The sequence below is a fragment of the Sardina pilchardus genome, chromosome 14, assembly GCF_963854185.1.
Source record: "Sardina pilchardus chromosome 14, fSarPil1.1, whole genome shotgun sequence".
NCBI classification, from domain to species: domain Eukaryota; kingdom Metazoa; phylum Chordata; class Actinopteri; order Clupeiformes; family Clupeidae; genus Sardina; species Sardina pilchardus.
In genome coordinates this window covers 16,886,976-16,910,876 of record NC_085007.1, presented here as the reverse complement: position 1 = coordinate 16,910,876, position 23,901 = coordinate 16,886,976, and the positions used below count along the sequence as shown (strand labels likewise).

The 23,901-nt window shown below is 47.0% G+C and overlaps 1 protein-coding gene across 3 annotated transcripts in view; it reads left to right on the top strand.

Moving 5' to 3' along the window:
- pam (peptidylglycine alpha-amidating monooxygenase) overlaps positions 1-23,901 on the top strand; it is a 58,024-nt gene that overhangs the window by 11,183 nt on the left and 22,940 nt on the right. For all 3 annotated transcript variants that reach the window (XM_062553767.1, XM_062553765.1, XM_062553768.1), the window contains exons 2-13: positions 1,430-2,572; positions 3,269-3,389; positions 6,042-6,099; positions 10,317-10,404; positions 12,822-12,913; positions 13,295-13,378; positions 15,378-15,426; positions 17,421-17,488; positions 18,024-18,104; positions 18,232-18,308; positions 21,084-21,187; positions 22,951-23,150. In XM_062553767.1, coding sequence (XP_062409751.1) covers positions 2,481-2,572; positions 3,269-3,389; positions 6,042-6,099; positions 10,317-10,404; positions 12,822-12,913; positions 13,295-13,378; positions 15,378-15,426; positions 17,421-17,488; positions 18,024-18,104; positions 18,232-18,308; positions 21,084-21,187; positions 22,951-23,150 — 1,114 coding nt within the window. In that variant the 5' untranslated portion in view covers positions 1,430-2,480. The remainder of the gene's footprint in view (positions 1-1,429; positions 2,573-3,268; positions 3,390-6,041; positions 6,100-10,316; positions 10,405-12,821; positions 12,914-13,294; positions 13,379-15,377; positions 15,427-17,420; positions 17,489-18,023; positions 18,105-18,231; positions 18,309-21,083; positions 21,188-22,950; positions 23,151-23,901) is intronic.

The following is a 23,901-nucleotide window of genomic DNA, read 5'->3' as shown; positions in this document are numbered from 1 at the left end:
TAAAAAAAAAAAAAAAAAAAGTGTGAAAAAAAATGCACAAGTCACTTCTGGTGAGAATCATCCTTTTCTCGTGGCTCTAGTGCTGACATTTTAAAGTGTTTGAGGCAAGTGTGTCATGCACTATGCACTGCCTCGTCACCCTGCCGTTTGGGCTGTTGCTTGTCTTTCGAAAGTGTCCACTAACATTTTTGTCTTGTGGCTCGTGGTGGCAGGCCCACACGCACCCCTCCGATCAACACTCGCCAAATGTGTGGGGAAGGGCTTTCGCGATCCTCTCTCCGTTTTCTTTTCTCTCTCTCTGGACTCCTTCTCATCTGTCTCTCCCAGTCTTTGTCCACCTGTCCCTCCTGTTCAGACATCCGACCATTTCTCATTTTCTTCAAACCCTCCTCCTCCTCCTCCTCGCCTCCTTGTCTGTCTCTGTGTCTCTCGCATTTTTTCTTACACCGACCTTCCTTGTCTGTTTCTTTTTTTCCCTCCTCTTCTTTTCTCTTTCTGTTATCTCCACATTGATCCAGCTCTGCTTTCTCAGTTTCCCAGGCTCCCTTGAGCTTACCCTTTTTTTTTCTGTTTCTGTCTCAGCCCTGTCCACCTCGCTTCACCCAATTGCCTTCTCTCTTTCTTCCTTTGTCCCCCCCCCCTCTCTCTTTCTCTATCTCCCCTGTGTGGAGAGATGTCGACTGCTGTGTCACTAAGACATGTGTTGTCTGTGTGAATGTGTGTGTTGTCTTTGTTTTTCTTGTGTTTAGGTGTTGTGTGTGTCTGTTGTCTGTGTTCTGTATGTGTGTGTGTATGTGTTGTGTTGTATTGTGTTGGCGGTGGCGTCGTCGATCGGAATCCTCTTTGCGGCGAGGTGTGGGGATTGGATTAGCGTCGCAGAGCTAAGGTCACCAAACCTCCAGGCCACACTCGCACTTTCTCCCACCTCCCCTCCATCTCCTCCCGTCCTGCCCACTGATCTCTGTCCATTCATCTCAGCTCTTCTCTTGTGGCTCTGCCTCTCTCTCTCTCTCTCTCTCTCTCTCTCTCTCTCTCTCTCTCTCTCTCTCTCTCTCTCTCTCTATTCTTCCCTCCTCCTATGTGCGTTTTTTATTTATTTATTTCGTTTTAATCAATGGATGAAAAGTAAGGTTGTGAAAAAGATTAATGAAATCCCATACACTCCCATTGGAAGAGAGACGCTTGAAGCTGCCACTTCCCATAATGGGAGTGTATTAAGCAGGCTTTGCCCTGAAGGGAGGCGGAGGGAGGTGGCTGAAGGAGAAAGAGAAAGAGGGAGGGAGGGAGAGTGAGTGAGTGAGAGAGAGAGAGAGAGGGAGGGAGGGGGAGAGAGGGAGAGAGGGAGGGGCAGGGGAACGCTGGCGTTAGTGCTGGTGCGCGTGTTGTGTTGGCGTCACTCATGCCGCGCTCTCCGCTTCTATTTTTACAGGTTGTGACTGAAGCTGCATTCCCGAGCGTGTGATGTGTGGCGGCCGTCTCGTTTGAAGGAGCCAGAAGCTGCCGCTGTTGCTGCTGCCACTGCTGCTCCTGCTGCTCTCCGCACTGCCCCCTCCTCCCTACCCTTCTCTCTCTCCCCCCCTCTCTCTCTCTCTCTCTCTCTCTCTCTCTCTCTCTCTCTCACTCCCTACGCTTCTCTTGGGATCTCGGGAGCTGAAAGCAACGAAGGGGGACAGAGCCAGCCGTGTCCAGGGCTGTCAGCGTGCATCTTGATTCGACCGCCCGCTTCAAGGAGAAAAGAAGGGAATAAAAGAGAGCACGAGAGAGAGAGAGAGAGGGAGAGGGAGTAAACCAGAGAGAGGAGGGGGGGGAGAAAGTCAAATCTCTCTCTCTCTCTCACTCTGGGACACTTGTGAAGGGGAACCAAGGGAGGAGGAGTGGAGGAGATCCAAAGCTACGGAGAGGAGCAGAGACGAGTAGGAAGAGGAGGGGTGGGAGTACAAGGGAGGAAAAAAAGAAAAAGAGAAACACACGCTCCCCAACTCCTGCCTCAGTTTATATGCACCTGGAAACAACAAGAGGAACAAAACGTGAAGGAATATAAAAAAGAAAAAGCCAAAAGCAGAACAGAAGAGAAAAAGAAGTGTGCGAGAGAGAGAGAGAGGGAGAGAGAGAGAGAGAAAAGGGGGGTGGAAATAAAAGCCAAACAATAGAAGCAGCCAGCGAGCGCTCAGTGTCAGATGGAGAGGAGGAGGAGGCGGGATTGATGAGGTTCCTCCCGCTGCTGCCGACGCTGCCGCTGCCGCTGCCCTCGCCGCCGCTCCTGCCCGGACTCTACTAATTGCCGTCCGCGCGGCCGAACGGAGAGAGAGAGAGAGAGAGAGAGAGAACCAGCGCTCGCTGCCTCCGCCGCCGCCGCCGTCACTGCTGTTGCCGTCTCTCCCCCCCCCCCCCCTTTACCGCTCTCGGTCTCTGCGTCCCTCCCCCCGTCATCACTCTTGAAGCTAATCAGCCCCGTCCGCGGGAGAGAGGAAAGGAGAGACATGGGAGTCCTGGCGTGTGGCGTCTTACTTCTGGCCCTCATCTGTCACAGCCATAGCTACAGCCTCAGAGACCCTCTCAGCAGGTTTAAGAGGTGAGTCAGCCAGGAACAATTACCTGTGCGCACAGATGTCAGAGGACGAGGCTCGCTTGCTTGTTCTGGGTTTCAGTACGTTGAGTTCAGTTTGTTTTGGTGTATTTAGGGCTGAAAAAAATGCTGTTGGCAGATGTTAGAGTTTTCTTAACTCTTTGAATTTGAGATGATAATCAGAAACGGTCAGGTTTTGCAAGATTGCAAAAGAACAGGAAGGATTGAGCAAAGCGAAAAAAACAAGAGTTGCGTAAATTACAGTCCTTCGTATAGTGAGAGGTTTCATGGGGGGTTGATTGTTTGCTTTGTGCAGATTGCCATATGGAATACATGGTGCTCAATTGTGTTATGTTCAGTGATGTATCAGAGATACAGTATGGCAGGGATATAAGGGGTCCATTGTATCTATAATTTTTTTGCATTGTTGTTATTGTTCCATTTTTATTTTTTCTGCCATTTCTTTTTGGTTTTGGCTGATAACATATTTGAAAAGGTATCAAAATAGTGCATTTTTGCTAAATATATACTTAATATAAATTCATATTATACTGCATGTATTTTTGAACAAACACACAAATAAACAAACAAAAAAACCTTTCAAATGAACTTGCATAAAACAAAACAAAAAATGTTCGGAGGATGTTTTATTTTGTGCATGTCCCTGTTTGCAAACGTCTCCTCTTTTGATTGTGGGAGCAGGTATCAGGAGGCTCCCTGGTCCGACCCAAATGACTGTTCCAGGATAAGACAGCCTGTCATCCAGTCCAACCCCCACAATCTGACACTGGACATCCGAATGCCTGGAGTGATCCCGTCAGCAGTAAGCTATGCCACACCTCTCAAAGACACATGTAACCAATGCAACAGCACACACACACCAACACAGCGATCACATATCCACCATGCATGTCAGCGGTGACGAAAACATCGTTGTATAACAGTCCTGTGAAGTGGTTCTCTTTTGTTTACGTATTGATAAGGCCATACAGGAAGTGTTTGCTAAGACATAAATCTTTCGTATGGCTTTGGGTCTAATTTATGCTTTGGAGGGGGGTAGAGGGTGCAGGCCTGTGGACGAGAGTCCTCTGGGAGGGGTAGAGGGGTGGATCTCCCGCAGTGTTTGTGTTCTCTCTATTGATCCATCAGTAATGTAGTCATTAGAGCTTGACTCCCCCCCCCTCTCCCTCCCACCCCAACCCACTCACACACACGTACACACAGATGTAGCTAATTGAGCTCTCGGCTCCCAGCGACGTCCTCTTGTCTCACTTACAATAAGACCTGCCCTTCTCTGGTTTTGCATGAATGGGGGATGTTCCATTGAGACCAGCATGAGGTGCACTCTGGCAATCTTGGGCTTGTTGTGTTTTTCCGACTTCATGTCTGCAGCCCCCCCCCCGCAACACACACACACACACATACACACACACATACACACGCTCAAACACTGAAAGACATCCCCTTGTGAAAAGTTGATAAAATCGCTGTGTGTGAGGGAAGGAGGAAGGCTAAGAGGCGCTGGGTGGCGGTGTTAGCAGTGGCTCGGTTGAGGTGGAGAGAGCAGAGATGGTGGTGGTGGTGGGAGTGAGGGGGGGGCGGGCGTAGCTATTATTATTCTCCGCGCAGGTCTATGACTCATCGGCGAGTGATTCATCGCAGCCGCCCGTGCTGATAACTCCGCCAGGAGGATTATGTGGTGTGTAACAATCCCAGGAGGGTGAGAGGAGAAAAAAGACAAGACAAGACTTCTATCTGGGCAGCAGGAGCAGGAGCAGGAGGAGGAGGAGGAGGAGGAGGAGGGAAGAGCAGTCAGTTCCAGCAATATTGCGCTATTGATCATCGGCGGTTGACCTTTCGCTAGTTCTCCAGCGCGGCCAAATATCGTGGCCGTACACAGATCATTAGAGCACCTTTCCTTCTCCCACGATGACTGTTTCATGTTGTTGCTTTGCACTCTGAAACTGGATGTCAGGATGAGGAGGTGATTGAATGTATGGGAAGGTGTGTGTGTGTGTGTTTGTGTGTGTGTGTGTGTGTGTGTCAGGACCTCACGACGTGCTGATCCTCTGCTAAATATCCGCACAGCTGCTGACCAAAGCAAAGTTCCCTATCAGCATTTTGTCTCTGATTCAAACTGATGTTATCATTTATGTAAAATGTTTCCCTGCCATCTATCTGTCCCTTCGTCCTTATGTTGTTTTTTTAGAATATTTATTTATTATTTTCTTCATTTATTTATTTGAAGACAAACTTGGCAGGACTAGTTTGTCTCTGCCATAACAGCTTTGAGAAAAAGATATGCACCGTCCCTTACAAATTGATGTAATCATTCCCAACATAGCACACGGATGGAGGAATGACAGCCAAAAGCCATCAGCCATAACTAAGCAATTACGGCATTTGGCTGCGAACGACTTCCTGTCATGTTTGTTACAAATGTGTCAGTTAAACGGCTGTTCCCAGGAACTACGTTCACAGCTGCCATTTTTCATCCCTCCCTTCGTTTTCCTTTCCTCTCTCGTTCTCCTTCGCTACACCAAGCAGCTTTTGTTAGTGAAGCAAACAACAATATCACAAACATCCTGACCGTGCGGGGAGGGATGGGGACGGGGGGTATTATGAGGATGGGGAGGGAAGTGGCTATTTCGAGTCGAGGCAGACGTGCCGCTTGAACCGACTGCAGATGGAGAGGTCACCGAGAAAATTGAAACCAGGGAGAAAAGAATGAGCGAAGGAAGAAAGGAAGAGAAAAAAGGACAATAAAAGGGTGAAGAAAACAATAAGAAGAGAGTAAGAAGAAGGAACAAATACAGCCATAAGAAGAGGGGGGAAAAAAAGAGTTTGTATTTTGTGGACGCAGTTTATCTCCATTAGTGGATGCTATACCATGGTCCTGCCCCCCCTCCTTGAAATATATCTCCCCCGCGTTACGCAAGGTTCGTCCGGGGGACGTGATTTAAGGCCGCTGTGTGTCTGTCTAAACCAGAGGCCGTGGCCTGGCGCTCAGGTCTGCTGCCTGTGAGTCCACGTTAGCGTAGCGCCCGTCTACCTGCATCACATCAGGACGAAGGTCTGTCGCTGCACCCCCCCCCCCACCCCCATCTCACCCTGCTCTGGCTGGAGATTAAGAACACGGCAGTGCGTTTGTGCAACTCTTGGGGGGGGGGGGGGGGGCGCGGTTGTCTTCTGCCGTCTCCGTATGACTCACAATGCAGAGCTCTTTTTTTTTTTTGGTGTGTTTGCCCTGCGCTGGCACATCGGAGATAATGAGGGGGTTGAGTGAGATATTAATGATTGACTTAGGGGCTGACTCATTCCTGAGTGTTTCTAAAAGAGCTATTAGGAGAGACACAGAGCCTCCTGTTTGCTGTATGCCTAATTGAGCTTCATGCATCGAGTGTAATGTCTGTTCTTAGCCTGTGAGAAAGATACTACTGATATTTATTATGTTTCTTTTTCTTCTGTCTAACAGTCGGACACGTACCTGTGCATGGCTGTTCCTGTTCCTACCCAGAGGGACGCCTATATAGGTGAGTACCTCTGTGCAGTTCCTCCCTCTCGGTCCCTCTCGGTCCTCCATCTCAAGGACTCCCCTAATTGGCCATCCATAAATATGTAAACTGACAAATACCCTCTTCTTGTTCAGTGAGAAGGGATCATTCTGAATGAGGGTGTTTAGGGTATTATACCTTCTGTTCTGCTGTTTGCTGTTACTTCCCTGCGCCCCGTAAATGGCAATTTCATTCCCCCAAAGAGGATTATGCATTTTCACTTTGAGTCTCAGGACGCTCTGACAGACTTGATTATCAGCCCTCCTCCCCACAATTCCATTACTGCAGGTGAATTCATAATCGCGTTGACGTAATTCTGGTCCGTCGTCAGTTGCCATGGCTAGACATCCTCGTTTGTCCACGCGCGCAGGCAGGCTGCCTGTTGTCAGGGTTACGGCAGGCTCGCAATCCTGCTCTCTGACCCTTGACCTTTGCGTTGTGTTTGCGTCTGAAGCTGAGACGCTTCGTCGGAGACGGGGATCACTATAGACAGTGTGTGTATACAGCTCCGTTTGGTCTCCAAGACTCAACCCCGGCCAATTCGATCTTTATTTTTTCTTTATCCCCCCGCTGTGAGTGCAATGGCAGAGCACTGAAGTGAGAGCGTTTCCAATCCTGTTAACTCGTCGTGGAGGAGAAGAAGACAGGACAGGGCCGCCGAACAAAAACACAGAAAGCCGTGAAAAAACCTGCTCTGAGCTACTGCACCACATACATCAGCACCTTTACTGTCAGCACAGTTTAGTGTTATGTAGATTAATTGAAAAAAAAAAAAAAAAAAAAAAAACCTTGCCTCGCATGGTCCCTTTTATTGCTGAGTGCTGTTGTAATGATTATCTGTGAGTAGCAAATAAATACTGACTTCACTCATGAATGAAATGCTGATAATGGATTATACCAAAAAGTGTTAAGGCCACATTGCTTCAGAGGGCGAGTAGCACTGGAATGCATATGCTGGAGGGCGTTGATATTTTGGCAACACTGGATGTAATTAAATGAGAGATTCAGAGCAGTGATGCTGCTGGATTTGCTGAGGTTTTAAGGGGATTGCCTATATAGCCGGTGTTGAAATGCTTAAAGACAGTAAATAAACAGACGCAATGCCAGCATGAATTCAATTCATTTGTTTTTATATCAGAACAAGTTTTATTGTTAAGTTATAATTTATACCCACTTCATCAACCAGTTGATTCTACAAGCCATTATAGGACAAGACATCAAGGGAGTATAGCTGAAGAATGCTAAAATCTATACAGTAATTTCCTGTGTTATTAGCCGCATTGTGTATAAGCCGCAGGACAGTGTTTTATGCAAGTTAAAAGAAGCAAAACCATATTATTACCATATTAACTACCCCTGTGTAGCTGAAGCTGACTGAAGCTGAAGAAGCTTCATCATAGCTGAAGACATTTTCAAAATCAATGTATAAGCCACGGCTAATAGTTGGGAAATTACGTTATGTTGTAGTAGTTATGGACACATCAGAAAATGGAATCCCTTGGCTCTAGAATAGATCCCTCTTTCAGACAGGATCAGTGTCTTACATGACAGGAAGGTGTCATCATTTATGTGTATATACAAAATAGATGCTTACATTGGGCTGAAACAGCAGCCGCATGATTATGTCCACCCATGTTGATTGCACACACACACCCACCTCTTTAAGATGTTGAGTAACAGCAAACGGCAAACCAGCCCTCAATGCCTCATCATGCTAACGAGCGTTGTTTTGTAACTGGAGTCATTGCGGTTAGGCGTTCACAGGGCGTTTGTGTGTCTTCGCCTCTCCTGTTGGTCTGAGGTTGTTCTCGCAGTTCTCACAGGACTGGAGTCTTGTTTGTTTAGAATAGAAGCCATCTGTAAGTCTTGATTAGGGTGACATCTTTGGCTCATCACTCTGCGTACGGATATTTGCATATTCAGGGAGTCAGGGAGCTGCATTAACAGCGTCGCCGACAGGCCATGATGGGTGACTGGATAATATAGATATTTAATAAGATGTATGCCTCATCTAGAATAAAGGCTCCTCATTTGGGGGTGTTGATTGAATGAACTCTACATGCATTTACATGTGAGAGTTCATGGTTTTCTACCGTTACCCTGGTTTGATGCCAATTTGCTCAGGTGAATGTTAATAGCACGATGGAGAGATTGTTTACAAATATAGATGTTCTCTCAGTCATGGATGGCATTTTAATAATCTGGCAATAAATAAAATCCCCCTCTTGACAAGGTTTGGCCTCTTGAGTTTTCCCTCCAATTAGCATCTTTTAACACAGGCAGAATACTAAGAAGCCGGTTAAATGATATTGTAACTCCCAGGCACTGTGTGTTTGTGATTTACGTTCCACAAATTACTTACAAGGGATCATTCTTGAGGAGGCCAACGGCTGCATTTTATTCTCGGCTCAGATGAATTATTCAATGCCTCTGCAGGAACAAACAAACAAACAAACAAGCAAACAAATAAAAACATGCAGCAAAACTGACTTTTGCTTCTGCCATGTCTTTGATGACTTCCTAAGCCCCTGGCAGTCTGCTTGGCCAATTGGCACGGCCGCATCTCCAGTAGCATTGTGAGCTGGGTGAGAAGAAGCAAGTCATGTGACCAGCTGGCATGCAACAGTGTCGTTTTCTTATTGCATATTTTAATCCCTCTCCTTTCCCTTGGTGGGGGTCTGTGTCTTCACCCGGCTGCTCGGGGTTATTGAAACGGCAGCTGCATCGAGCCGCCGTTTCAATTACGCCGTGTCGACAGCAGGGTGATCAGTGGCAGGCCACCCAGGCCCTGCCACACGTAAAACCCCCGCGTGTAATGGCGCCCAGTGAAGCATGTAAAGGAAATATCGACAGTGGCCGATGGCTTGATCAAATGAGAGAGGTAGAGAGAGAGAGAGAGAGAATGAGAGAGATGAGAAAGAGGGATAGAGAGGCCAGTAATGGCCTGATGGTTTGGTTGTTTACCCAACTGTCCACCCCTGTCCCTGAGTGGAGAGTGATGTCTACATCGGCCTCTCTTCTCCCCTCTCCTCACCTCACCTCTCAGGGAGGGCGACTGATTGGAGGGGGCACTCCTCATTGCCTCTGTGATTAGCATCCGACCGTTTGTTTTTCCACATGAGTGCATGCTTAGTCCCACGGAAGAAGGAAGCGTTCCTTACACAAGAATTGCAATCGCTGCACAAAAAAAAAGCAGCACGCTGTTTTTGAAAAGAAAAAAAATGTGTTGTAAAAAAAGAAACCTGTGTTTACTATTTTTTTTTTGTTTTTGTTTGGAGCGGAAAAACAATTCTCCACCTTGGGTGAAGACGAGTGGGTCACAGAAACACGTTGGCTAATTCTAAGACTACACAATCCGAAACGTGTACAAAACTTCGTGGCATGCATAATTCAGATGGAATTTGACAGAATTTGAATTGTCTGGAAGGGAAAAGTGCTGCGATGGCCAAGGCTGAGCCGCTGTTGTGCTCTGTCGTCTCCGACAGATAGAGGAAATACACCAGGACTGTCCACCTCTGGCCTCTCCTCAAACACATCATCTATTATTCATGGCGGGATTATTCTTCCTGCGAGAGAGAAAGAGAGAGGAAGAGAGAGATAGAGAGAGAGAGAGAAACTAAGTGAGAACAAGGGACTTCGATAGAGCTAGATAGGAAGAGAGAGGAAAATAAAGTGTGTGTGTGTGAGAGAGAGAGAGAGAGAGAGAGAGAAATGGTGGAGATGTCAATCACTTATGTATGGAGTGCATTGATTTCTCTCTCCTGCCCACGAGATGGCTGGCTGTGCTGGATGGTTTGTTGCCGAGCTTGATGCACGGCCCAATAACCAAAGAAAGATATGGAAGTGCTGCTCATATTTCAATTCCTCCACTCCACCCCCCCCACCCCCCCCCCCCCCACCCCCCCCCCAGCTCTTGGTAGTGCCGCCCTGGGTAGCCTGAGTACGTCTCCTATTGCATATTTAATGGAGTGGTATGGTCGTAAATCAATGAAAAAAATCAGCGCAAAAACCTAAAATCCCGTTATCAACAAAAGCTCTGCCATACATACTTAATGTATTTTGTGCTACAACACCACTGGAAATGCACTGCATGGCCAAATTGTTTTTCGCAGTGTAACATTCCTGTCTGGAAGATGAAAGCGTCCCTTGATTTGTGGATGCTAACTTTTGCTCTCTCTCTCTCTCGTCCTTCACAGTGGACTTTGTGCCTCATGCGACAATGGACACGGCTCACCACATGCTCCTGTACGGCTGCAGGACCCCTGCGTCCACCAAAGGCTACTGGTAAGCAGGAGACTGTAGACGCTACACTTCTGTGTTTGTCTTTTGTTGTCTACCTGAGTTTAGGAATGCCTCTCTCTTGCTTATTTAGTTCAATGATAATCTTGTCATTTAAAAATCTGAGGTAATTACAGGCTTCGTTAACTCCGGAGTAATGAAGCTGTCTTTTGCATCTGACACACAAGAGATGTATGGGATGCAGAGGGGGAGGACGATTATCTGGGATTTATCTGGCTTGCTTTACCGTAGTGGAGAAATGTAGCACACTCTATCATAATGCCAGGTGAAAACAAAGTGGCTTTGGATGGTTTTCTGTTAAGCGAGAGAGTTTTAAAGAAATTCATTCGGGCGAAATTGCGCCGCTAATTGTTACTTTTCTTTCATTAAGGCGCGTGCCTGAGGATAACATGCCAGCCTTGCCCAGTGTCACCAAAGCAGTTAATGTGTGGGATGACTGTTGTCTCCCCTGAGCAGAGAGAAAGAGAGACAGAGAGAGAAAGCCAGAGACCTGGAGCTGGAGACATTCACTAATAAACTTGCCAGTTACCATAGCAACTGCAGCCACCTCAACAAAAGAGGGGGGAGGGTAGGATGGGGGGGGGGGGGGGGGGGGGGTGTTCAACCCAAGGGAGAACTGTTCTTCTCCAGATCCCTTCAGAGTGTTATCTTAAGGCTGTGTCATGGAAGAAGCACAAAAGAAAAACACCACCGAATGTGAGCTGCATCTCCCACGACACGAGCAGAGCACCCAGTGAGACCCGCTGAATGAAAACACATTGAGAACAAGGCCAGAGAAAACTAGATCTGATAGATCTCAATTCAAGAAGGAAGAACACACACGCAAAAAAAACATGTCGCAGCCCAGAATTCAGTCCGTTTTTCAAAGATGCTATCATGCTTGGCATGGCCTACTGCTTTTGTTTTGTCCCGTCCTGTCATAAACCTTATTACAGGGAAATTGTTGCAATGCCATGCTATTCATATTTGCGTGGGTGGGAGTTAATCTTCCCACCCCCCACACTGTTTCATTTACCCACTTTTTTTTTTTTTCATCCAATTTTTCATCAAAAATTAATCTCTAACAGGGATGAACTCCCCCCCATCCTCCTCTTTGCTAACTCTTAACACTCCTTAACCGCCCCCACTCCGAAATAGCATTACCCATTCTGAGTGCAAAAGCTGTGCAGAATTGCAGAAGAGCCTGTGAAGCTTTAGAAATCAAAGAGAGGGAGAGAGAGAGCGAGAGAGATTGAGAGAGAAAGAGAAAGAGAGAGAGAGGAGTCAGTGGGGGGGCTTGAAAATAGGCCATTCAGCAGGACGGGACTAGCAATCACACTCCCCCAACGCCCGGATCCACAGCAAACTGAACCAGAATTGAAAAGCACCATATTTGTGCGCCTGTGGACATCGCAGACCCGCCGCTGCAGCTGCAGTCCACAGACGGCAGCATCAGCCGAGTGTGCCGTTTGAAGGGAACGGCCGAGACAAAAGCGTACGCGGCCATTGACGTACTGTCAGACCCCAGCGTCAGTCAAAATATGTTTCTCTCATGGTGCTGCGGTGTCTGTAGGGAAAAACACAGGTGTCAAAACCAGCTTGAAAGGGCATTTGTGCCACTCTAAGCCTTTCAATTTCCTTTTCCTGGGAGAGTGTAAGATGGAGCCTTACCTGTGCGTTACTAATCGGAAATGCTTGGTATGCTGAGAGACATTTTTTAGGATTCTTTTACTTGGTTTTCTCTTTTTGGACGAATTGGGCTTTTTATATTTCCCCTCCCATAAGGAATTGATCTGTATTCACACTGCCGTTTTGCAAAAAGCAGCATCCCAAGATGTTGGTAATAATCTGCGATTAGTGCATTAGCACACACAGCCTCGCGGAGTTCAAGGCTCGGAGCCAATTAGATTTCCGTTCGGTTCTGGAAATGTGAGAAGTCTATTTTCAGGGAAGTGAAGTCAGTTTCCATACAGTGTCAGTGTTACTTGCGTATGCTCACGTAACCAAATAGATTGATGGCTCCATTAAGGAGTGAATGTGAAGTGGAGGTCTGCCGGTATCTCTCTCTCGCCTCTCTCTGAAGGCGTGTGTGTGTGTGTGTGTGTGTGTGTGTGTGTGTGTGTGTGTGTGTGTGTGTGTGTGTGTGTGTGTGTGTGTGTGTGTGTGTGTGTGTGTGTGTGTGTGTGTGTGTGTGTGTGTGTGTGTGTGTGTGTGTGTGTGTGTGTGTGTGTGTGTGTGTGTGTGTGTGTGTGTGTGTGTGTGTGTGTGTGTGTGTTTGCGGGGGGAGGGGGGATTTACTGTGCTGGCGGGGCCTTGTTTGTGTATTGATGATTCCCATGCACCGTGAGAGAATAATGGACTCACTCGGGCTGCTGAGATGTGGGTTGCAGTATTGAGCGGCGCTTCTGTGTGTCTTTACCCAGGGACTGTGGGACGGAGCAGGGCACCTGTAGAGACGCCGCCAAGATCATGTACGCCTGGGCCCGCAACGCCCCCCCCACCAAACTGCCCAGAGGTAAACCCTGCCCCCTCTCTTTTTTTCCTTTTTCTCTCTCTCTCTCTCTCTCTCTCTCTCTCTCTCTTCCAGTCTTTCTTTTCACCCCTCTCTCCCCTTTAGTTTGTCTTTCACAGCATCACTCTTCCTTTGTCTGCCCCTAATATGTCCCTGTCCACCCTGTGGTCACTCTTGTTTCTTTCTTTTCTTGCTCTCTCTCTCTCTCTCTTTCTTTCTCTCTCTCTCTGTCTCTTTGTTTGTCCTTTCATCCCCCTTCCTTTCCCTCTCTCCCCCTGTCATAATCCTCCACACATTATCCAGCTCCAGAGTAATTGCTCTCCACTGAGAATCTAATCAGTCTCACAGCTAGCTAATGCCTGTGGGGATCTGCTCTCTTTCCAGATGTGGGATTCAAAGTTGGGGGTGACACCCGCATCACCCACTTTGTGCTGCAAATTCACTATGGTGATGTCAGTGCATTTAGAGGTAAGCATCGAACCAGACACAACAAATAACCTTCGTTAAGAGTTAAATGATTTGTCATTTCATGTTCATGTTTTTTACATAGGTTGAAATACTGGAAATGTCAGTCAGTCAAGTATCAGTCAGGTAGCCAAGCTACCTCGGAGGAAGAGGGCTAGGGGTTGGTTCGCACACTGAAAAAGGTGACTAAGACAGAGTCTTTGCCAAAGGAGCAACTTTTTTTAAATGGCTGGCTACCTTAAAAGTGTCAGTGACAGGCCTCAGACTCCCAACGCTAAAATGCGTGACTTCCCAGTGACGATCCTGCCGTTTGCTCTAGCTCTAGTTAGACACGGCACGCTTCCGGCCCCAGCGGTGGAAATCTCCGTGGCTGTACGCTCTGTAAGCCCACCCAGAGCCTCTTCATTTGCCTGCGTGGAACGCTGCTGCCCTCGGTGCAGCGGGGGCAATTTGGTTCATTATCATCTAATAGGCATCGCTGTGTGAGCTCCCCCCCCGGCAGATGCCATTGCACCAGCCGGCGCGGCCCAATCAGCCGCCAGCGACTTGTTGACTTAACCGGACCGGACGGGACCGGCCGGGCATGGCCCCGACTCTGGCCCCGGTCCCGCGCCGCTCTACTCTGGGGAGAAGGGATTGTTTTGTCGGGGCTGCATGCAAATAGGCCTGTCGTCAATTGATTAAGCCCAACCACAATGCAATTGAATGAATGAATTAAGTGTTTGTGTGTGTCTGTTTGTGTGTGTGTGTGTGTGTGTGTGTGTGTGTGTGTGTGTGTGCGCGCGCACTGCCTCCTCTCCTTCCTGCTTTGCCCTGCGTAGGGAAATCAAGGAGGGTTCGCGGCCTCTGTAAACAAAGGTGGACCCGTTTGATGCCATTTCAGTCAGTGAATAGCCCTCTTATCTGTCCGTCTTCGGCAAAATGTCATTACGCATTGGAGTGAATGCATTTGGGACTGAATGCATTTTGGACTGAGGGGTAATTCAATATGCAGCGAACGCATTACGCTATCGTTTCTATTGCCAGCTTTGAAAATGAAAAGGAGTAGAGACAAAAAGTGGCATAAAATCACCTGAAATAACCTCCGTAAATAATACAGGACGTGGCAGCGCCAACACACTGTAGCGCCAGTAGGTAGGGTGCCCGTCCTGACACAAAGCATCCCCCCCCCCCACACACACACACACCCCAGTCCTAGTGCTGCAGAGTGGGAAGGCTGCACGAGTGAGTTTATATATAGCCTAGCCTAGCGAGCCGCAGCGCGTGCCACGCTTCTCTGCCCTGTTAGCATGCAGAAGCGGTTCTGTTTACTGTTCTAATGGAGCGCTCTAGAGAATTTTCACTCGCAGTATTGATGTGGACCCATAGGGTTGGAGTTCTCGCTCGCTGCCTCCCTGCCTCTCCTGGCCCTGCTTTCACACACACACACACACACACACACACACACACACACACACACACACACAGGCATACACATGCACACACACACGTACATGACTGTCTGCTGCATAATTTATGGAACTACCTCTGGATTTATTCGGGTGCGTTTTGGGAGAGAGGCCCTAAGTAATGAAATAATTGAATGTGATGATGTTGCTATAGTGTGTTTGTGTGTTTACATGTCTTTGTGTGTGTGTGTGTATGTGTGTGTGTTTGTGTGTATATGTCTGTGTGTATGTCGTGTGTTGTGCTGCTCCCATTTTCAACTCCTGCTGTGAAGTCGGGGTCATGGAAATTTCAGGCAGAGCTTTATCTGCCTCCTCTGAGGATCTCATCTGTGTTTCATTTGAACCAAAAGATCTGTAATGCTCCTTAAAATGGCAGGTGTCGGTGCGGAGGCAGTGAATCATTGATCTTCATTATACTCGGTGGTGTTTGTTTATCTCACTTGATGAAAGTCAAAATGAGACACATCCAGATGAGATGGATTGTTTTTTCTACTCTTCACATTTTCAGTCGTTAAAATCTCATCCAAACTTTTCTTTCTCCCCCACCCCCTCAGATCACCATAGAGACTGCTCAGGTCTTACCCTCACAATGACTTCCAAACCGTAAGTATCCGAAGGCCGCCGTTTTTCCACATTAAAACACTTCCTCCTTCTGTGTAAAAAAGCTCTCCTCTGCGGGGCTTCTGCATGCGTAATATACTTTATAGGAACAAATGTCTGCTTTTCGTTCGGACATGTGGTCCGGTAGCTCCGCTTGAGTCCACTACATGTCTGTGTGTATGCCCCATTGAGTGGCCAGTACGGTGGAATGCTAACACCTGCCAGGCTATTTAATATTTATCCACCTCTGCTGGCGTACAGTAGCTAGGGCAGATGCCCTTAAAGAAATAAAGGCCATAATTTGTGTTCAGTGCCAGGAGCAGAATTGCAGTGTCTGTCAGTGGGCTGATGAGAGAATGCAGGTATTATGTGCTTAAAGCGGGCAAATGACTTCACGCTTGACAGAGCACCGCGCTCCAGGAGGCAGTGATAATCCGAGCGCTTTAAAAAAGCCCCGACATCCCATAATGAAGCAAATGAATGGGAACGGATGTGAGGTGTGTGTGTGTGTGAGGTGTGTGTGTGTGGGGAAGACCTGTTTCAAAGGCACCCTGGTTTTCCTCATAAATAAACCAGAGTGGATGCTTAGGAGAGAGAGAGAGAGAGAGAAAGACAGAAAGAAAGAAAGAAAGAGAGAGAGACGATGGGTGCAGTGGTGGCAGTGCAGTCTCTTGTTCTGGGCCGAGGTGGGGGCGTGTTGTATGGTAATTGATAAATGGTGATGTGGCAACAGAAATGACATTATTGAAATGGCTCATTGACCTGCACTGTGTCTCTTAGCTTACAAGTTGCAAGGGTGCGTGCGTGTGTGTGTGTGTGTGTGTGTGTGTGTGTGTGTGTGTGTGTAAGTGAGGCAGCGTGCGTGTGTGCAAGTGATGGAGTGGGAGGAGGTTGAGTGATGTACCAGCTCCTCTAGAGGAGCACAGTCGTCACTCTCTCTCTCCCTCACACACACGCACACACACACACACACACACACACACACACACACACACACACACACACACACACACACACTGCTTTTTCTTACTCGCTCACGTACACTCTCTCTCACTGCTGTCAGCACGCAACTTGTGTCTCGGAACAAAGATTAGAAATCTGCAAGCATCATCCGCGCAGGGGAAGTGATTTTGCAGGTCACCGTGCGTTACCGCCAGCTAGCTTGCGTTGTCATTGACTGTGTCACAGATAGACTTCAGGTTAAATTCCTACAGAGATACTTCTCACACCAGTGTGAGCAAGCTGAAAATGATAGATTTTCTGGAGGTGTACTTTTGGGATTGCTTTTCCTAATTTTCAGCATGGGGTTCGAACCAGGGCAGAATTTGCCTTTGTTTTTAAACTACTGGCCTGGTCAGGTTACATGGCATTTTACTAATACATGATATTCAAATACAAGTATACTATCATGTAATCTGACCTGACCAATGAACTGTTTCCTTTTTAATCCTGTTTGTCTTTGCTATGAACATGTACAGTATAACCTTTAAACAATTCCAGTTTTAATTTTCTCCACTCCTGTCTGTACATGGTAATAAGTCCCCGTTGTGTGCAGTGTTGTCCTTCATTATCGCTCAGTGTGCTCTAGCTTGAACGTGTAACCATGGCCACACTATTTATATTGCTCTCTGCATTGAGTGTGATATGAATGTGAATCCTGCAGACCCTTGCTACCGTCTCAGTACCAGTAGATCTTATTTGACACTGTTCATATGGTTTTGTCGTACATTGTCCTTTCACTGATTGTTTTATCCTAATTATAATGATGATTTGTATTAGTATGGATAATGATATAAGTATTTGAAGTAGCACTACTTGTAGTGGTAGTACGTAATAGTGGAGTATATACTAGCATACAGTATAGTGGAGTATATACTAGCACTAGCATAAATAATGTATGTTATGGCTATGCTACTCTACTTCTATAGAGTAAGCAGTAGTTCAATGCTTTCCTACATGTCCATCTCATGTGTTGCTGTATGGCTTTTGGCCCACAGACAGCCCTTCATTGCTGGCATATACCTGATGATGTCTATGGACACGGTCATCCCCCCGGGGAAAAGAGGTGAGCGGTCGACCCAACATGCCTCCTTCCCTTCCCCTTCCTGTCCCCCATCACACACACACAAACAAACACACACACACACACACACACACACACACACACACACACACACATAGACACTGGGTCCAATGGCTTTCGTTTAGCTCTAAGCGGGACTCCCTGAAGCGTTCTAGGAATCGAAGCACTTTGCGTCCTCCACACACTATCTCATCTATTGACTCTTTTCCCCTATTTTTTTTCCCTTTTTTCTCTTTTTTCCCTTTTTGAATGACCCGCTGATTTGGTAATCATCGCCCGTAGATTACTGTTGTGTGGCGAGATTGAGATCGCGTTCCTCTCTTGCCTCGGGTGTTTTATCTGATAGCCCATTTCACACTTCTGCTTCCCTTGCGCTTCGGCCTCCGAAAATGAGGTTGTCTCAGCTGTTGTTTGCACTTTGCGTACATGTTCACAGTTGTGTGTTCTTTTTGTGAATGATAAATGGGCGCTGTTATTGACCGAGCCGCTGTTTTTGTCTTTGCCTCGTTCTCCACAGTGACAAACGCGGACATCGCCTGTCTTTATGACTCATTTCCAATGCACCCTTTTGCCTTCAGAACCCACACACACCGTCTGGGTAAGTTTGCTGAGTGAGTTTGCAACAGTTGCGCAGAACACACAATAGTGCCTGCTTGTTTTTCCTTCTCCTGGATATCCCTCTCTGTCTGTGGCTTGACGCAGGTATGTATGTGTACTTATCACAGGTCAAGTTGTCAGTGGATACAGAGTACGTGATGGAAAGTGGACCCTGATTGGACGTCAGTCGCCACAGTTACCACAGGTACATGTTGTTCTGAATCGACAAATGTCAAGAAATGCCGTCGTCTTGACACTGTATATTTTTAGCCATCACTGAACAATGGTATTCATATCATTCCATGGGACTTACAACAGCTTTGTTCCGTTTCACTGGTGCTGCTTATTTAATGTTGTTTTAATGTAGATAATGGGATGCTGCCCTGAAGCTATTTGATGAGTGCATGCTAAGCCACCCTGATGGTAACTGTCAATAACTGTGACAGTCAAATTCGTCACTGCGGTCGATACTCAAGCGCGTTTGGTGTGTGTTAGTGAATTTAAAGGTCATCGCTAAATGATGCATGCAGCGGTTTGGACTTAGGATGAGTGTTACATCCCTCTCCCTCCAGAAACAGACAGACACACACACATGCTCTCTCTCTCTCTCTGTCTCTGTCTCTCTCTCTCTCTCTCTCTCTCTCTCTCTCTCTCTCACACACACACACACACACACACACCAACACACACACACACACACTAACACTCTCTCTCACTCACACACACACACACACACACACACACACACACACACTCATGCAAGCACTTGCCCTGACTTCCACTAACATAGCAGTGCACTGATCTTGAAAACACAGCAAGCTGCAGTAACCTACAGAGGCATCCACTGCGCAAGTAAACAAGCTAAACAGTCATTGACACGAGCGTTGTTTATCTGGAGTATAATGCGATTTGGAGCTCTGGTGTCAAGCCTGCGTGTTCTTCAGAGCGCTTTCTGGACGGGATGACGCACGTAAGATACATCTCTGTGGTAGAGCCAAAGCTTTGTCGGCCCAAATAATGAGTCGGTCTCAGTTCGTTCGTCAGCAGCACTGCAGTAATGGGATGGCCTTCCTGGGAAATCTGCTTGTTTGGACTTGCTGTGTTTACTTGTCCGCGGCCCCTCGGTGTCGGCTTTTCCCCCCACGCTGTTTGGCTTCTGGTGCAGCTCTAATGAAATCCGAAAGATGCACTGCAGTCGATGGCTGATGATATGCAGCTGTGGTGGCTGGCTTTGGCTGGCGCTTTATTGGAAGGCTTGATCCAGGTGCTGATACAGATTAATCCCATCAAGGATTTCAATCAGCATCAAGGGAGCAGATATGAAAAAACTTTGCGTCGGATACAGTGAGGAAAAATATTGCGTCATTTCACATCGTCTTTTTATTTCGGTCCCTCTACCCACCCCTCTTTGTTTCGGCTTGACAGGCAGGCTAGCCCAAGACGTAGCACGAAAACAGAGATGAGATGAAAACGCTGGGACTGAAATAGCATTTTATTTTATCGCTGTGCCCTTAAGCAGAACCCTGGCCTGGCCACTGTGTCCCCCTGCGCGCCCCCCCCCCCCCCCCCCCCCCCAACTGTCAGGCCTCTGCATCCTAATGACCCGCCCACCCCCCTGCCCACAGATCGAGTGGCCTTTCCACTCCCAGTCTTCAAGCTCAATGTCAGAGCTCCCGCGGACTAGCCATCAGCCACGCCAGCTCGCTCGCACGTGAAATAGGAACGGACACGGACAATGCCGCGCCGCAGAGCACACTACACTACCACGACAGAGTCATTCACACTTCAGCACGCTTACCCTCCCTGCATGCACTGCAGTCATTAGGGCAAATCAAACAGTAACAGGCAATACACATAAACTTAATATTTCATTACATAAGCTCGTACGAGGGGAATACTGGCCTCGGTGAAGTAAAATGCTTTAAAAACAAAACAAAACAAAAAAAAAGAAAGCGTGTTGGGGGTGCCAAGGCCCACACTCCCCAGCAGCATTGTGTAAACATCAGAGAGTAAATATCAAAGTTCGAATAGAAAAGAAGCCCTGTTATAGTCCCCCATTTTAAAAATTTGCTGTGATCATAAAAACACAGGAACGGCTGTTACAGAAATTATATTTTTTTATTTTCGTTATTTTTTTTTTTTTTTAAACAGCCACTTCTATTTTGATCGAAAATAAAAGTGCAGAAATGCTCTCCACATGGTTTTAGTCTAGCACGGGAATTTTCCGATTTATTCTCCACATTCTGTCATCATCAGTCACTGCTCTGACCCCTTTGGTCCTGTCGTTAGGATGGGCCGATGACTCTCTGCCCTTTGCTGCCGTATCCCTTTGTTGAGTTCTGACCAACTATTACATTTGGAAACGTTGCAATTCACCCTTTTAACTTTTCCAAATCCTCACATACGACCGTGCAAGAAACTTTGATGCTTTTTATACTTAGGTGTCATCTCAACCATGAAATTACTTTTGCCCTTGAGAGAGATTCGCTTTACCTTAGCTAAGCACATGAAAATCTGCGAACATACTTTTTTTTATTATTAAACTTATAAGTGTCTCCTCTTGTAGATAGATATGTATATTGATTTTTTTTTGGGCCTCAAATACATTACAGTGAAATTGGTTTCTACCTCTTGCCCTTTTCTGATTATTTTTTTTTTTTTTTTTAGCAAAGGATTTAACCTCTGTCAGTACTGGAAATGACATCTTGAATGTTTGAAAAAAGTTGCTGTAAAATCATATCTGCCATAGGCTGTTTTTGCGGCTATCACTGTTACATGGTGTTACAAATCTGTATGTATAATTTAGGGAGAAAAATACCGTGGGAACTACTTTGCTATTTGAACAAAATGGCTGCCTTGCTTCTGGGGTTTAGTAACTCGACACATTTCTTTTGTTTTCTTTCTTTCTTTCTTTCTCTCTTTCTCACTTCCTTTCTTTCTTTCTTTCTTTCTTTCTTTCTTTCTTTCTATTCTTGTCCAGGCGTTTTACCCGGTGAGCAACTCCATCGCGGTGGAGTACGGAGACACGCTGGCTGCCCGCTGCGTCTTCACTGGGGAGGGGAAGACGACAAAGACGATCATCGGGTGAGTCCTTTCTCCTCTCTCCACTGATGATTTATTCATCTTCGCCCGCTCCTCCTCGCCTGGTCCACAACGCTAGTCCCAGCACTCCATAATTCAGGACGACGGCAGAGAGCTCCTCTGAGTGCCTCTGGAGCTGTTCAGCTCAAGATGGTACACTGATTTCGGGCTGGCTTTGCTGTTCCAGTGCTGTTCCAGTGCTGTTCACCAGTCAGTCTATTGTGCCCAGACTGTTGAGCAAGCACTATACATTTGACTTTTACATTTATGCATCTAGCAGGTGTCTCATATCTAGAGTGATGGTGCATATTTAATCAAAGATCCTGTACTGTACGTCTGCACTGGGAATCATCAAATTTATTTAGTACAGTAGAGAGCCGAGGGAAAATTTGGATTTCAAAACAATAGTCAATAATAGGATTTCAAAACAACAGACAAACAATGGAATGCATTTAATATACATAAATTTAAAAATGCATATATTTTGTTTTTAAGCATCCATCTCTCTCTACTAGTTGAATCAAATGCTCACTGTAGCCACTGGGAGTTTTGCTTGGTCCTGATGCTGAGTGCAGTGCATAGTGACTGCTCTGTGCTCTTTGGGGCGTGCCTGAACGCTCCCCTGAATCTGTTTTGCATGGTGTCAAGATTGCGTGTGTCAGTCCCCGTCCTGTCTGTGAGTGTGAGTGTGTGTGTGAGTGTGTGCGTGTGTGCGTGTGTGAGTGTGTGAGTGTGTGTGTGTGTGTGTGTGTTTATGTGTGTGAGAGAGCAGCCGCTTCAGCAGGTACGGCTGCCTGCCCGCTCAGAGAGGCAAGCATCATCAGTCAGGCCTGCTCACCGGTCCCTGAAGATGCCTGCTTGAGTGTGTCACGTGTGTGTGTGTGTGTGTGTGTGTGCGCGTGCTAGTGAGTGAGTGAGTGAGTGAGTGTGACTGCATGCATGGGCACACAGGCACTCAGAAAATCTAAGCCCCACCAAAGCTCTCTTTCTCTCTCACTCGGGGTGTCCCTGGAGTGCTGTGCATTTTTCATGGCGAGAAGCCTTGTCGTCTTCTTCACCAAGGCCCTGTCATAGTCTACGTTGTGTCTGTGTGTGTGCGTGTGTGTGTATCTGTGCCTGTGCCTGCGCCTGCGTGTCTGGCTCTGACACTTCTGTTGCTATGGTGATTGTTAGCGAGGCACGGCGGCGGTGGCGGCGGCGGCAGCAGCAGCGGGGGGAATATGCACTGACGCATCTTTCCCAGGAAGTGCGGCTGCCCCCGCACGCCTTCTCCCTTTCTTTTCTCGCTGTCTCCCCCTCGCTCTCGTTCACACATACACTTGCCTACCCTTATTGTCAGCGACACAAGTGAGAGCGAGGGAGAGAGAGGAGGGGGGAGGAGATGGAGAGAGAGAGAGAGAGAGAGAGAGAAGAAGAGAGAGAGAGACAGTAAAAATAGAGAGGTGTATTACTTAGGAGCATTGATTAAAATCGACTTGTGGGAACACCCCTGCCAAATGGAATTGTTTATAGTGACCCCTGAACCACAAAAGACTAAGAGTAATTGGATGCAAAGTTTGGATCCATGCTCACCTGATTGGAAATTACACTTTTTTTGGGTCAAGCTGCACACAATCAGGTAGTTTAGTGAACAGAAAACACCTGATACATGTGTGGATGAGAAGACAAAGAACTTTCTAGATTTGTTTTTGTCACTGAGTGAGCGCTTGGCCCCCCTGCAGTGCTGACTCGGCGATGTTCTCTGTGTTTTCCCCCTCTCCCCGCAGTGGGACTTCGGAAGACGAGATGTGCAACTTCTACATGATGTACTACATGGAGAGCAAGCATGCCGTACCGTACATGGACTGCATGGACCACGGGCCCAGCTCGCTCTTCAAGAACATCCCCCCCGAGGCCAGCGTCCCCATACCTGTGCCCGCAGGCCACATGATGATGGGCATGATGCACGGAGGCGGCCATGGCACAGGTAGGCATCCACGCACTTCGCCGGAGTAAGAGTGCGTTCAGATTCGGTAGACAGTGGCGAACATTTGACGGCAGATATGTTTTGTCTGAACTGTTCAATTTGAACGATTTGGTGTAAACATTCCATTTTAATGGGGAACACCTTTTACCAGCTTACATACAGCTCTACGGTATGTTTGCGAAGAACTATCTCCTCAAACAGTTTGCAAAGGTTCACAGAGAACTCAAGGCAAACAGAGAACTGTTTGCTATCGTCCGTGAAAGTTCACCTATGTTTACGAATTTGAATGCGCCTCAGCTCTATACATTTAATTTGATGATATGCATCTGCAGAGCGTGAAACATGCTTTGCATGGTGGGGAGACAAGATCAAGTGTTTTAAGAACAGAAGGGAAGTAAAGCAAACCACTTGGTGACATTCCAAATATGTGTGTGTGCAGAATTGAGGATGGAAATAATTTGCTGCTTGTATACAGTATGTCTACTGGCTGCAGTATATTTCCTTTGTATAGACTAGTGTGAAGCATGTCTAAACTCTCTACATTATGTCAATATACAGGAGGTTACCGTGATGTGGGAACATGGACGTTATTTATGTATTTTTGGCTTTTTGTAACATACACAAGGATTTTGCTGAACCTTATACAGTTAATGTTCTCGCAACGTTTTATTTTTATATTTTTATAGAGGATAAGATAATAATGGTTGTGTTCTAATTGGATGGTTAGTGCAAGAACAGCACAGTGACTTCC